The sequence below is a fragment of the Amblyraja radiata genome, chromosome 8 (assembly GCF_010909765.2).
Source record: "Amblyraja radiata isolate CabotCenter1 chromosome 8, sAmbRad1.1.pri, whole genome shotgun sequence".
NCBI lineage: Eukaryota > Metazoa > Chordata > Chondrichthyes > Rajiformes > Rajidae > Amblyraja > Amblyraja radiata.
In genome coordinates, this window is record NC_045963.1 from 42,477,297 (window position 1) to 42,490,693 (window position 13,397).

General features: G+C 41.9%; 1 protein-coding gene across 11 annotated transcripts in view; it reads left to right on the plus strand.

Annotated features, from left to right (window-relative positions):
• Positions 1-13,397, plus strand: part of afdn (afadin, adherens junction formation factor) — a 207,932-nt gene that overhangs the window by 36,829 nt on the left and 157,706 nt on the right. For 3 of the 11 annotated variants that reach the window (XM_033025696.1, XM_033025700.1, XM_033025692.1), the window contains exon 1: positions 2,151-2,402. The exons of 1 other annotated variant lie outside the window; for it this stretch is intronic. In XM_033025696.1, the coding sequence (XP_032881587.1) occupies positions 2,304-2,402 (99 nt within the window). In that variant the 5' untranslated portion in view covers positions 2,151-2,303. Of the gene's footprint in view, positions 1-2,104; positions 2,403-13,397 lie in introns of those variants that run through there. 7 more of the 11 variants (XM_033025694.1, XM_033025698.1, XM_033025702.1 and 4 more) reach the window with 6 other exon arrangements.

Consider the following 13,397-nt stretch of genomic DNA (forward strand, 5'->3'; position numbering starts at 1 on the left):
TACGAACCTATCTCCAATGACGTATTATAAGTAATCCATTCCACCTTTTTTGTTTTTTTGATATTTGTAACTCTTTATTCTCTCTTTCTCTCTTTTTCTATATAAAAAAAACACTAGAAGCAGAAGTAATCGACAATTGAAAATTTTAATAATGTATGACTGATGTATATGAAAAGTTTTTTTACTATAATATGTAACTATACTTATATGTCTACTGCTAATAAAAATATTATTAAAAAAAATAAAAATAAATGGTCCTTTATCCAAATTATATTTTTACCAATGGCATATGTAGCGGTATTACAAAACCTACCTTCAGTGGCGCTGCAGTTCTTCCACTAGCCGTGTGCGCAACTTTGGCGCCTTTGGGGGGGGGGGGGGGGTGGGATTAAAGTCCTTTTTTTTTTTTTTTTTTATAATCGCTGTACAATTTAATAGTTTGATTAAAATAAAAAGTGGCTTCAAACGCCCTCAATTCCTATAGCGTGACAGATCGCAATATGAGGACAAAAGAAAGGGTAAGTCGTTTATTTTACATATAATCTTGCTTCTTGGGGTGGCTTTAATCTAATTTTACGTTACGAAAATGTGATTTGGGCCCCATACGAACCGGCAGTGTCTTTCTTGCCGATATGGGGTTCAAATTCACTGCAAATGCAACGTTCCAATCGATCGCATTCCAGAAACACCCACTCGCAAGATTATTAAAATTCTCTTTTTTTTGGACAATCATGTCATAAGAGCATCTAAATCATCTATATTTTGTGTAATTGTCTATCTATAATCAATATTTTTTATACTAAATATACACAACAGCTTTAGCCACATTTATTGTGCAAAAAATAATAATTTTGATTATATTGAAAGTGGATGTTTCTAGATTAATTTATGGAAATTAAACATTAAATTCCTTCCATCTGGCATATGTTCATGACAGTGAGATTTAAAAATCATGTATATTGTGAATTCTTGTGTGAATGGGATTAGTTTGTTATTTGGATACTTAGGCTATTTAAAAAAAATCCTTTTCTTAAGAAAGTGAATCTACAGGACATTCTTAATGGGAAAGTAGTGGGCAGAAAGGCATGTCATGCGTGGTTTGATGAGCAAAAACCTGTAGTTTACAATGACAAAATTGAAAAGTTGAGGAAAAACAAGCTGTGCAGAGTTGCTTATTGGTTACAACCTGAGGAGTATGATGATGCTACTGATTATGATATGCCAATGTACCAGCTAACAACTGATCTTCTCCATAAAGACTTGGTCTATTGCTAGAAATTGTAATTTATTTACCTATCTGTTATGGACTTGCAGCATATAATACAATAATATTACCGTTCTGATCTTGAGAATATCACATTTTTGAATTTTCAAAGCAGCCTGGGTGTTTATTACTATTTCCGTCACAACGGTCAATTTTGTAATTAGCTACAATTAGGTAACTAACTAATTAAAGGCTTTAATTTCAGGTCATCCAAGTAAGATGTTTTATATTTGTTTCAGAATGCTTCAATCTATAATAACTGAAAATTTCATTCAGTTCTCTTAATTTTTAAGAAAGTTATGGGCTTTTGACTGTCCTCGATCACAGCTTTTGTGATAAGAATGGAAAAGCAATAGGGAGCAAGATGCTAATTTCCGAGTATGAAAATGGCCATGACCTTTTTAATACCGAAGATATGAGTGAATTAGGTGTCAAATTAAACTTCTTTTTATGCTTTATCTGATGGGATAAATTGCAGACTTGATTTTTTTAATCTCAAAATTTTGTGACATTGCTAGCATATGACAATGCAACGAAAGCACCCCTGGCGGCAAAAGGTAGAGCGATGAAGATTTGTTTATACTCTACTGCAAGACGAACCTTGGCAAAGGTACGTTCGCCTCAAGCGCATGATACTTTCCGAGCAAACATTCGGGGGTGCGTAATTCAAACCTGCGTTGAAGTTTAGACGGGAAACACGCGAGAGCCGCGGACCGTTGCTGTTGTCGCCTCCATCTCCTGCTCGTGCTGTTGTCGCCTCACAGCACCTGCTCGTCGGAGCCCGAGCGGTCGCCGGGCGCCAGCGCGCATGCGGCAGGACGCGCGTGACATCATCTCCCTCGCACGAGAGCGGTGCGCGTGCGCGAGGAGCCGTTGAGCGAGCGCTCGAGACAGAGGGAGCGGTAGCCGGTTCACTTCGCCATCGGGAGCCGCTTGGATATTTTATTTCAGCTTTTATTTGTAATTATCGTTCTTCCGCGGGAAGGGAGGATTTGTTTTTTTCCCCTACCCTCACCGTCAAATCTCGCCGACGGCCAGGATGTCGAGCCGAGAAGAGGAGCGCAGGAAGCTGGCGGAGATCATCAACCACTGGAACGCCAACCGCTTGGATCTGTTTGAGATCAGCCAGCCGACCGAGGTGAGTCCGGCTCCGGCCGCAGGAGAGGTCCGCCATGTCCCCGACCTACGGTGGGCGCTTTGGCCCCGGGGTCAGGAGGTACGATGAGCCCCGTGATGAGGGGTGTGGGGGTGAAAAGTCTGCAGGGTCCGGCGTCTGGCAAGGAGTCCACGACAACAAAAGGCAGCCGGGGCCCCGGGCTCGGCTTGCCGAGGGGTGGGGAATGGGAGCCGGGATTGGTTTGTAGCTTGGGGGGGGTTGTTGCAGTACCGATTATTGTGGCAGAGAAAATAAAAAGCCGAGTTCCCGCACGGTAGCCCCCCCTTTTAATGCGCTGCTGTGTCATGTTAACCAAGTCCCCGGCACAGAGTTAAAGGGCGTGCCGGCCCCTGTTGTTCGCAGCTGCCCAGCCAGGTTTTTACCCGGGTGCAGCTCGAGTGAAGCTACAGCTCCCCAGTGTAGGCCACCACAGTCGTCCTGCGTCCATATATTTGCATCGTAGCTTTTAAAAATATATATACAATGCGATCACAAATAAAATATTAAACTATATTTGACCAGTTGCATCAACGCAGATTTCGTGCATTAAAATCCCCCCTCCCCCGTTTTTTCACCCCCATCCTTAGAGCCATCATTGTGCAAAGGTTTGAGACTCACGCATTAGTTTTCAGGATTTTTCATGCTAGTTGTTCATGTTGAATTCCAAATGGGCCCGTGGAGGTCGTTGTACAAATGTTGTGCACAAATTTGTAAATTGTTGCGATTTTATTTGCGATTGTCGCTTTAGTAAAATAGATCGGGAATGACAAACATCTGTCAAGAAATGAATGATATTTCGTTCAAACGGGCAATGAGTATTCTTTACATTATTAGTTCTATGAGAACAAAATTATAAACGGACCTATGTTATTTAAACTAAAAAATATTATTTAACGCATTTGACCATAGATAATATCTCTGGTCTAATTTATTATCTCTGATCAAATTATAAAGATTATTGGACAAGATCAACTTCAATTAGCTGACGTTTTCTCAAAACTCTTGTATACTCATTCCTTACTCTGTCAGAATGATCAATTGCAGGTAACCTGCGGTCCTGATCTATCATGTGAAGAATCTGTTACTCAAAACTAAGCCCTACAATTGGCGTGGGAATTTTTCGATTATTGCGTTGGAATAAACACATCATACAGTATCCTGGCAAATGCAAAAAAACGCGATTACCTGACATCCATTTAAGATATGCTGTTTTAATATCAGAAATAAGTTTGCAATATCTTTAAAGAACTGACTCTTTTAAACTTTACTTGTCCTTGAGAGGTCATGTATCCATCTTAACCATTTGTCATTGGTCCTGGTATAATAGACTGGAGTATGTCTAGTTGGCTTTGCATTACATGTGGTTTTTAAGTGAGTGTCAAACCACAAGCAAACAAGAACGTGTAGCTTCAGTCCAACTTGCCGATGTAGAAACTACAGTAGAAGTTCTGTCTGAATTCTATATATTGCAGTAATTGAGTAAACCACTATTATAGAAACATAGAAAATAGGTGCAGGAATAGGCCATTCGAGCCTGCACTGCCATTCAATATGATCATGGCTGATCAACTCGGTCTCCTGTACCTGCCTTCTCTCCATACCTCCTGATCCCTTTAGCCACAAGGGCCACATCTAACTCCTCTTAAATATAGCCAATGAACTGGCCTCAACTACTTTCTGTGGCAGAGAATTCCACAGATTCACCACTTTCTGTGTGAAAAAAAAAATTCTCATCTCGGTCCTAAAAGACTTCCCCCTTATCCTTAAACTGTGACCCCTTGTTCTGGACTTCCCCAACATCTGGAACAATCTTCTTGCATCTAGCCTGTCCAACCCCTTAAGAATTTTGTAAGTCTCTATAAGATCCCCCCCCTCAATCTTCTAAATTCCAGCGATTACAAGCCGAGTCTATCCAGTCTTTCTTCATATGAAAGTCCTGCCATCCCAGGAATCAGTCTGGTGAACCTTCTCTGTCCTCCCTCTATGGCAAGAATGTCTTTCCTCAGATTAGACGACCAAAACTGTACGCAATAATCCAGGTGTGGTGTCACCAAGGCCCTGTACAACTGCAGTAGAACTTCCCTGCTCCTATACTCAAATCCTTTTGCTATGAATGCTAACATACCATTCGCTTTCTTCACTGCCTGCTGCCCCCCCCCCACCCCCCATCAGTCAGAAGAAGGGTTTTGGCCCGAAACGTCGCCTATTTCCTTCGCTCCATAGATGCTGCTGCACCCGCTGAGTTTCCCCAGCAATTTTGTGTACCTTTGCCTACTTTCAATGATTGGTGTACCATGACACCCAGGTCTCGTTGCACCTCCCCTTTTCCTAATCGGCCGCCATTCAGATAATAGTCTACTTTCCTGTTCTTGCCACCAAAGTGGATAACCTCACATTTATCCACATTATACTGCATCTGCCATGCATTTGTCCACTCACCCAACTTATCCAAGTCACCTTGCAGCCTCCTAGCATCCTCCTCACAGCTAACACTGCCCCCCAGCTTTGTGTCATCCGCAAACTTGAAGATGTTGCATTCAATTCCCTCGTCCAAATCATTAATATATATTGTAAATAGCTGGGGTCTCAGCACTGAGCCTTGCGGGACCCCACTAGTCACTGCCTGCCATTCTGAAAAGGACCCGCTTACTCCTACTCTTTGCTTCCTGTCTGCCAGCCAGTTCTCTATCCACATCAATACTGAACCCCCAATACCGTGTGCTTTAAGTTTGTATACTAATCTCTTATGTGGGACCTTGTCGAAAGCCTTCTGAAAGTCCAGATATAACACATCCACTGGTTCTCCCTTATCCACTCTACTAGTTACATCCTCGAAAAATTCTATAAGATTCGTCAGGCATGATTTACCTTTCATAAATCCATGCTGACTTTGTTCAATGATGTCACTACTTTCCAAATGTGCTGCTATCCCATCTTTAATAACTAGCATTTTCCCCACTACCGATGTTAGACTAACTGGTCTGTAATTCCCCGTTTTCTCTCTCCCTCCCTTTTAAAAAAAGTGGGGTTACATTAGCTACCCTCCAATCCTCAGGTAATACTCCAGAATCTAAAGAGTTTTGAAAAATTATCACTAATGCATCCACTATTTCTGGGGCTACTTCCTTAAGCACTCTGGGATGCAGCCTATCTGGCCCTGGGGATTTATCGGCCTTTAATCCATTAAATTTACCTAATACCACTTCCCGACTAACCTGGATTTCACTCAGTTCCTCCATCTCATTTGACCCCCGGTCCCCTGCTATTTCCGGCAGATTATTTATGTCTTCCTTAGTGAAGACAGAACCAAAGTAGTTATTCAATTGGTCTGCCATGTCCTTGTTCCCCATGATCAATTCACCTGTTTCTGACAGCAAGGGACCTACATTTATTTTAACTAATATTTTTCTCTTCACATATCTATAAAAGCTTTTGCAGTCAGTTTTTATGTTCCCTGCCAGTTTTCTTTCATAATCTATTTTCCCTTTCCTAATTAAGATTAAGCTCCTCTCTGCCCAGCAACACGACCCCACCTCCTTTTCCTTTCTGTCTATCCCTCCTGAATATTGAATATCCCTGGATGTTCAGCTTCAACTCATCCACCTTATTACGAATGCTCCTTGCATTGCGACACAAAGCCTTTAGGCTTGTTTTTACAACACTCTTACCCCTTATACAATTATGTTGAAAAGTGGCCCTTTTTGATTTTTGCCCTGGATTTGTCTGCCTGCCTGCCACTTTTACTTTTCACCTTGCTTCTACCCTCACTTTACACCCCTCTCTCTGCTCATGCTCCCATCCCCATATATTAAAGAAAAGCTGCCAAAATCAATTATTTCAAGTATTCTTAATAAAATTGTCGGGAATCATTCACCATTACTATATTTAGAAGACAATGTTATTAGCCATAGCTTTTGTTGGGATTCCAACTTAGTATCATTTTACCGTTGATTCAGAAAACATGTTTGTGTCCACTTTGACTAATGATGTAGCTCATTGATTTTGTCTTTTTATACTGCAAATTAGTTGCATTCGAATGCAGTTAAATCTCTTCAGATAGTTGTTTGGATTTTGAAGACAAGGAGAAAAGAAAAGTGGTTGGAAAAAGGTGCAAATATACAGTGCCCTCCATAATGTTTGTGACAAAGACCCATCATTTATTTATTTGCCTCTGTATTCCACACTTTGTGATTTGTAATAGAAAAAAACCACATGTGGTTACAGTGCACATTGTCAGATTTTAATAACGGGTATTTTTATACATTTTGGTTTCACCATGTAGAAATGACAGCTATGTTTATACATACTCTCCCCCCCCTCAGGGCACCATAATGTTTGGGACGCATGGCTTCACAGGTGTTTGTAATTCTTCAGGTGTGTTTAATTGCCTCCTTAATGCAGGTATAAGATAACTCACAGCATCTAGTCTTTCCTTCAGTCTTTCCATCACCTTTGGAGACTTTTATTGCTGTTTATCAACATGAGGACCAAAGTTGTGCCAATGAAAGTCAAAGTAGCCATTATGAGACTGAAACAAGAATAAAATTGTTAGAGACATCAGCCAAACATTGTTTGGAACATCAGTAAGAAGAAAGAGAGCACTGTTGAGCTTACTAATCACAAACGGACTGGCAGGCCAAGAAAGACCTCCACAGCTGATGACAGAAGAATTCTCTATATAATAAAGAAAAATCCACAAACACCTGTCCCGACAGATCAGAAACACTCTTCAGGAGTCAGGTGTGGATTTGTCAATGACCACTGTCTGCTGAAGACTTATTGAACAGAAATACAGAGGCTACACTGCAAGGTGCAAACCACTGGTTAGCTGCAAAAATAGGATGACCAGGTTACAGTTTGCCAAGAAGTACTTAAAAGAGCAACCACAGTTCTGGAAATATGTCTTGTGGACAGATGAGATTAAGATTTACATATCAGAGTGATGGCAAGAACAAAGTATGGAGGAGAGCAGGAACTGCCCAAGCATATCACCTCATCTGTGAAACACGGTGGTGGGGGTGTTGTGGCCTGGGCATGTATGGCTCCTGAAGGTACTGGCTCACTTATCTTCATGATCATACAACTGCAGATGTTAGTAGCATAATGAATTCTGAAGAATTCTATTATCCTATTTGCTCAAGTTGAAACCAATGCCTCAAAACTCATTGGCTGGCGGTTCATTTTACAGCAAGACAATTATCCCAAACGTACTGCGAAAGCAACAAAGGAGTTTTTCAAAGCTAAAAAATGATAAATTCTTGAGTGGCCAAGTCAATTACCCGATCTGAACCTAATTGAGCATGCCTTTTATTTGCTGAAGAGAAAACTGAAGGGGACTAGCCCCCAAAACAAGTATAAGCTAAAGATGGCTGCAATACAGGCCTGGCAGAGCATCACCAGAGAAGACACCCAGCAACTGGTGATGTCCATGAATCGCAGACTTCAAGCAGTCATTGCTTGCAAAGGATCTGCAACAAAATACTAAACATGACTACTTTCATTTACATGGACATTACTGTGTCCCAAACATTATGGTGCCCTGAAATGGGGGGGGGGGACTATGTATAAACACTGCTGCAATTTCTACATGGTGAAACCAAAATATATAAAAATGGCCGTCATCAAAATCTGACAATGTGCACTTTAACTACGTGTGATTTTTATTTTTATTTTTTTATTACAAATCTTAAATTGTGGAGTACAGAGACAAATAAATAAATAATGCATCTTTGTCCCAAACATTATGGAGGGCACTGTAAATGTGATAATTGGAATTAGCAAAGCAGTTGCTACCTCGCTATTGGTTTTCATGGTTTACATCACATCACATTTGCAAGCAGCACATATCCTTTCCCCCATCATTGCCCCATAAGTAATTAGTTTTTATACTTCAGACCCTTTGTTCAGATAAATACAGTTTATAGAGCATTTAAAATTATTTATACAATCTAATTTTCACGTGATTTTACTTCAAATTTGTAATGGTGATGTGGGATTTTTCAAAACCATTACTCTATCAATATTTTTGCATGCTCCATTTATCAATGAAGTGGATGTACACACAAAATCTTACTGGTGTATTCTGGATTATTCCATTGGAATGAAAAATGTTCTTGACCACTTTAGGGCTGATATCAAACTAAGTGAAATGTTGCTATTTTCACTGAAGAATATAGAGTGCAAGCTCAGAGGTCTTGTGACTTTTGTTCACAATTCCGTGCTGTGTAGAAATGAAAGATTCATAAGATGTGTAGGCACAAGTATATCGCCATTTACTCCAGAAGAAGCTAAGAGTAAATGGAATTGAATGGCTTTCTAAGAATCAATATAATGTATGCTGTAGCAATCTGATTTCAGATAGTTTTCACCATCTGATCGTTGAAGTAGGCCATGGACCAATTGCAGACATGTGCTTCTGGTTGGCATTGGAACATGTGATTAACCATGATGAGACTGCTGCAGTGATTTTTTTTTGTTCTCGGTAACAGGACAAGTAGCTAATTTTACATAAGAACTTTTAAGGGCCTATCCCACCTAGGCTATTTTTTTTAGACAAATAGGCTGTCGCTGGGGATGTCGCCTGTATGGTCGTGAATAGTCTCCTCATTCGCCCAAAGAGTCGTAGTGTCTTTCTGGTCGTCGCTGGATTTTCTCATGTTGAAAATGCCTTGCTATGAATTGGTGAGGCCATGTTGGGAGTTAATCTACAGCTTGGAGCATAGTGGCAATATTGAAGAGATTAGTTAAATAGCACTAATAATTTAGTTTTCTAAAATAATGCTCAGTTCAATTTCTCAGGTTGTTGACAGCTCTGTGGTTCCATAATATTGCACTTATGGAATTGTTCAGTTGATAGCTAGATAGGGTGTGTTTATAATGACCTTTGTACTGCTTATCTTTGACTTGTTACTAGAGTGTTTTTCGCATGATACCTGAATAATATATTTCATCTTTTGGTCTACATGTTATTTCTGGGTTGCTTTCAATATGCAATGTCACAAATATTATGTCATACCAAAGATGCTTGCATAATTTAGCATTTCAAAATTTTTGAAGATAATATGGATGTTATGGAAGATAAATTTCCACTGTGGTCTTTCCTGATTTGTCCTGTTCTGGAAATTTTCTGTTGAAGTTAGAAAACTATATATGCAATTGTAGAGACTGCATTAACTCATTCTCAAGTCTCATCAAGTGGTACATTTTGTTGAAATATATTCCGACATCCCAAGTTATCTTGATCGCTTCATAGCATTTTTAAAATACATGTATCTTTGCCTTTGTGCTATAGTAAAAATCATTGAGCACATTTAGAGCATACTCTGGAATCTTATTCTAGTTCAGATGCCGTATAGTTTTTTTAATTTGATCCTCAAATATCAACTTAAGAGTTTTTTCCCGGCATGTCTTTCATTAATAGGATTTCCAGAATAGTTTTTGTGCAAGATGCAGTGATATTATACTATTTGCATTCAATTCACTGTGTTTGTACCAGTCTAAAAAGAGCTACCAAACCTAAACCCACATTCAGAGTCCATAACCGTACAGGCCATGGCTTGTATGTATACACCAGGGCTCTCACTTAACTTTTTTTCCCTGTTGCCAGCTGGGCATCCTTGGCAGCTTTTTAGGTTGCCAAATGACAGTTTAGGTGGTCATTTAAGACAGTTTGCATGACGCGTGCGATAATGTGCTCGGACGAAGTGCGTAGTTACCAGTCGGAATTATGCTCAATGAAGCATTCACATATTATTTCTGCTTCAAATAAAGTCACAAAAACTAAACATATTCACCAATCAGGACATGATATATACCACAATGACATGCAGCAAAATTATAATGATCTCAACTCTTTTTACACCTTGCAATTAATGGAATTTCTATTAGTTCTTTCCACTTCCAAACAAAAATGTGGTTGGATTATTCAGTGTATTATCAACCTGTGTCAATAAATCCTGGACCATGGTAACATATATGCTTAACCATGCACACTACAGATTGATGCAAGCATATTTGCAAGGAAATTTCTCAGGCATTTTATGATAATAGCTGCTAAAACCGATTATACCCATCTGACAGGTTAAACATTACACTAACTTACAAGAGATGGCCAAAGGACATAACTGCAGCAAATGTTCTTTTGGTAATATGTTTAAAGATGTCAAAACGCCACATTACCGGACATTCAGATTAGATGTACGTGTTGTGAACAGCAATGAAGATACCCAGTTTGTACGCACCAGATTTAAAAAAAAAATATTGATAAACGCTGTTTCCATCATTCCCACTTCAGAATTAACGTTAAAATTTCAACTGAAATACCTCCTGACAAAATTTGTGATGTATATGACTGACTGACTAGAAGTAAAACCTGGATAAATCCAACGTACAGTTGTGAATGTTGCTCATTAAATGACTACAGTACTGATACTCCATATTAAGAACATTGATTTGCGGATAAAATGAATTCTGTAATAACGTGTCAACGGTAGCAGTGTCAATCGAACACTGCGGTTTTAATGTTTCACGTGTTCACAATTTAATTAATCCATCTTTATGAACTAAAACAAATAATAACATTGGGAATTAAAACACATTTGATTGCATTCCGTTATCAAACATAGTCAATGTTCGCTCTGAAGACATTCCCAGCACAATAGGGTCGGGGGGGGGGGGTGTGTGTGAATCTGTGCGGGGTGGGTAGATGGCGGGGGGGGGGGGGGGGGGGGGGGGGGTTGAGAAGGCAATCGGTGCGGAATGGATGGATTGAGGCAGGTGAATTAGTACGTGTTGGTTAGAATATGTAAAATTGTGAGGGGAGAGCACGGGGGATGTCAGTGGTGTTGAATGGGGGGGATCAGTACGGGATGGATGGGGGGGGATCAGTACAGGATGAATGGGGGGGATCAGTACAGGATGAATGGTGGTAGACAAAAATGCTGGAGAAACTCAGCGGGTGAGGCAGCATCTATGGAGCGAACGAAATAGGCAACGTTTCGGGTCGAGACTGCCCCCCATTCTTCTTGAATGGGGGGATCAGTACAGGATGGATGGGGGGGGGGGGTCAGCACAGGGTGAATGGAGGGGATCAGTACAGGATGAATGGGGGTGGGGGTCAGTACAGTGTGGATCGGAAGGTCTGCGCAGGATGAATGGAGAATCACTACAGGATGAATGAGGGGATCAGTACAGGATGAATGGAGGGATCAGTAAAAGATGAATGGGAAGATCACTACAGGATGGATGGGGGAATCGGTGCTGGGTAAATGGAGGGTGGGTCAGTACGGGATGAATTGGGGGATCAATGCAGGATGAATGGGGGGAGCAGTGCAGGATGGAAGGGAAGGGAGGTCATTACAGGATGAATTGGGGGACCAGTGTAGGATGGATGGGGAGGGGTGGCAGGAGAATCAATGCGAGGTGGATAGGGTGATCTGTGCACGATGAATAGATTGGGGGGGGGGGGTGTAGATGGGGAGGGGAGCACAGGGGATGTCAGTGAGGACTGAATAGAGGCGGGAATGGGGATCAGTGCAGCATGGAGAGGAGGGGTCTCAGGATAAAGGGGGGATGGGGGGGTCATACGAGAGAGAGAGGGGAAGGGGCAGGGGAGTTGGGGAGGAAGGAAGGTCAGCGCTCCTCGGACAACATCACCCCGCTGCCTTGGCCATCCCTGTCCACTGCCAAGTGCCTCCGCCAAAGGGGGAGGCGGTTGGGATCTCCTTGCCACCGCCTCCCCTCCTCCGCCAGCCAACAGCAAGGTGCGGGGCCGAGCGATGCAGCTCAAAGATCCTATAGCTGTAGGATCTTTGGTGCAGCTGCTTCAGACGGCGGAAGGAGGCCTCCCCGTCCCTCCTCCCGGCCTCGGCGTGCGGGAGGGTTTGTTTTGAAAGCGCCGTTGGCAGAGTGGCAGGCAGCTGCCGCTATCAGGGCGGGCGGGGTGCGGGAGGAGGAGGAGATGGAGCCGCTGCTGCTGTTCGGGGCCCGTCATTCGCTCCGACCCTCCGTCACCACGCACCTAATATATTTGCCCCGCAATACAGCCGCCGCCGACACGAAACGTCACGTTCCTTTTCTCCAGAGATGTGCCTGACCTGCTGAGTTACTCCAGTTTTTTGTGTCTATCTTCGGTATGAACCAGTATCTGCAGTGCCAAGTTGGGCAAAATGACTCGGCGTTTAGGTTGCCCGGCGGCACTTTGGGTGGTCATTGGCACCCGGGCAACCGTTAATTTCGAGCCCTGATACACCCATCTACCATTCAAGTCTTGAAGGTTTCAGCCTTCATGATCCCCCCCCCCCCCCCCCCCCCCTTCGGCAGAATGTACCAGATCCTCGCCTCACTGAATTGAAAACAAGTCTGATCTCCCCTTTGTTTTGAGGAGTTACTATAAAACTAAGAGCCATTGATACCATTGCAGATGAATGTATGTTCTTCCTATTTGCTCTAATGGCCTAATTAAAAAAATATATACCTGCGGGCTGTCTCTGTTTCAATGAAAACAATCTTTGGTTATTTATTTCTTCCCTCAATGCCCCATTTCCAGTGCTGACAATATCATCGAAAGTTTTTTTTTGCACCCTTTGGCAATCATATTTTTCCTGTTAAGTGGTGACCGGAACTATATGCAGTACTCAAGCTTTGGCTTAAGTGATGTGTATAGTCCCTCTCTAATCTTTCTGCTGATCTGTATTCCTCTGGGACTTGTACTGCCCACAGCTGGGACTTCAAAGCATTGGATAGATACCATCACTGTTTTCTCAAAATCTTCCAACTCCCCTAGCAGGATAAGCAGAATATCATCTGTGTTATTTCGTAGACCAAGCAATTAGGCCCTTATATTCTTGAACGGTACTGAATTGAATGCCAAACGCAACACTCCACATGAACACTCTGCTCACAAGTCCACCACAGAAGTGGGCAGAGGAAAAGATTCAATTATATATTCTCTGAAAGCAACATCTATAACCGTAGGAA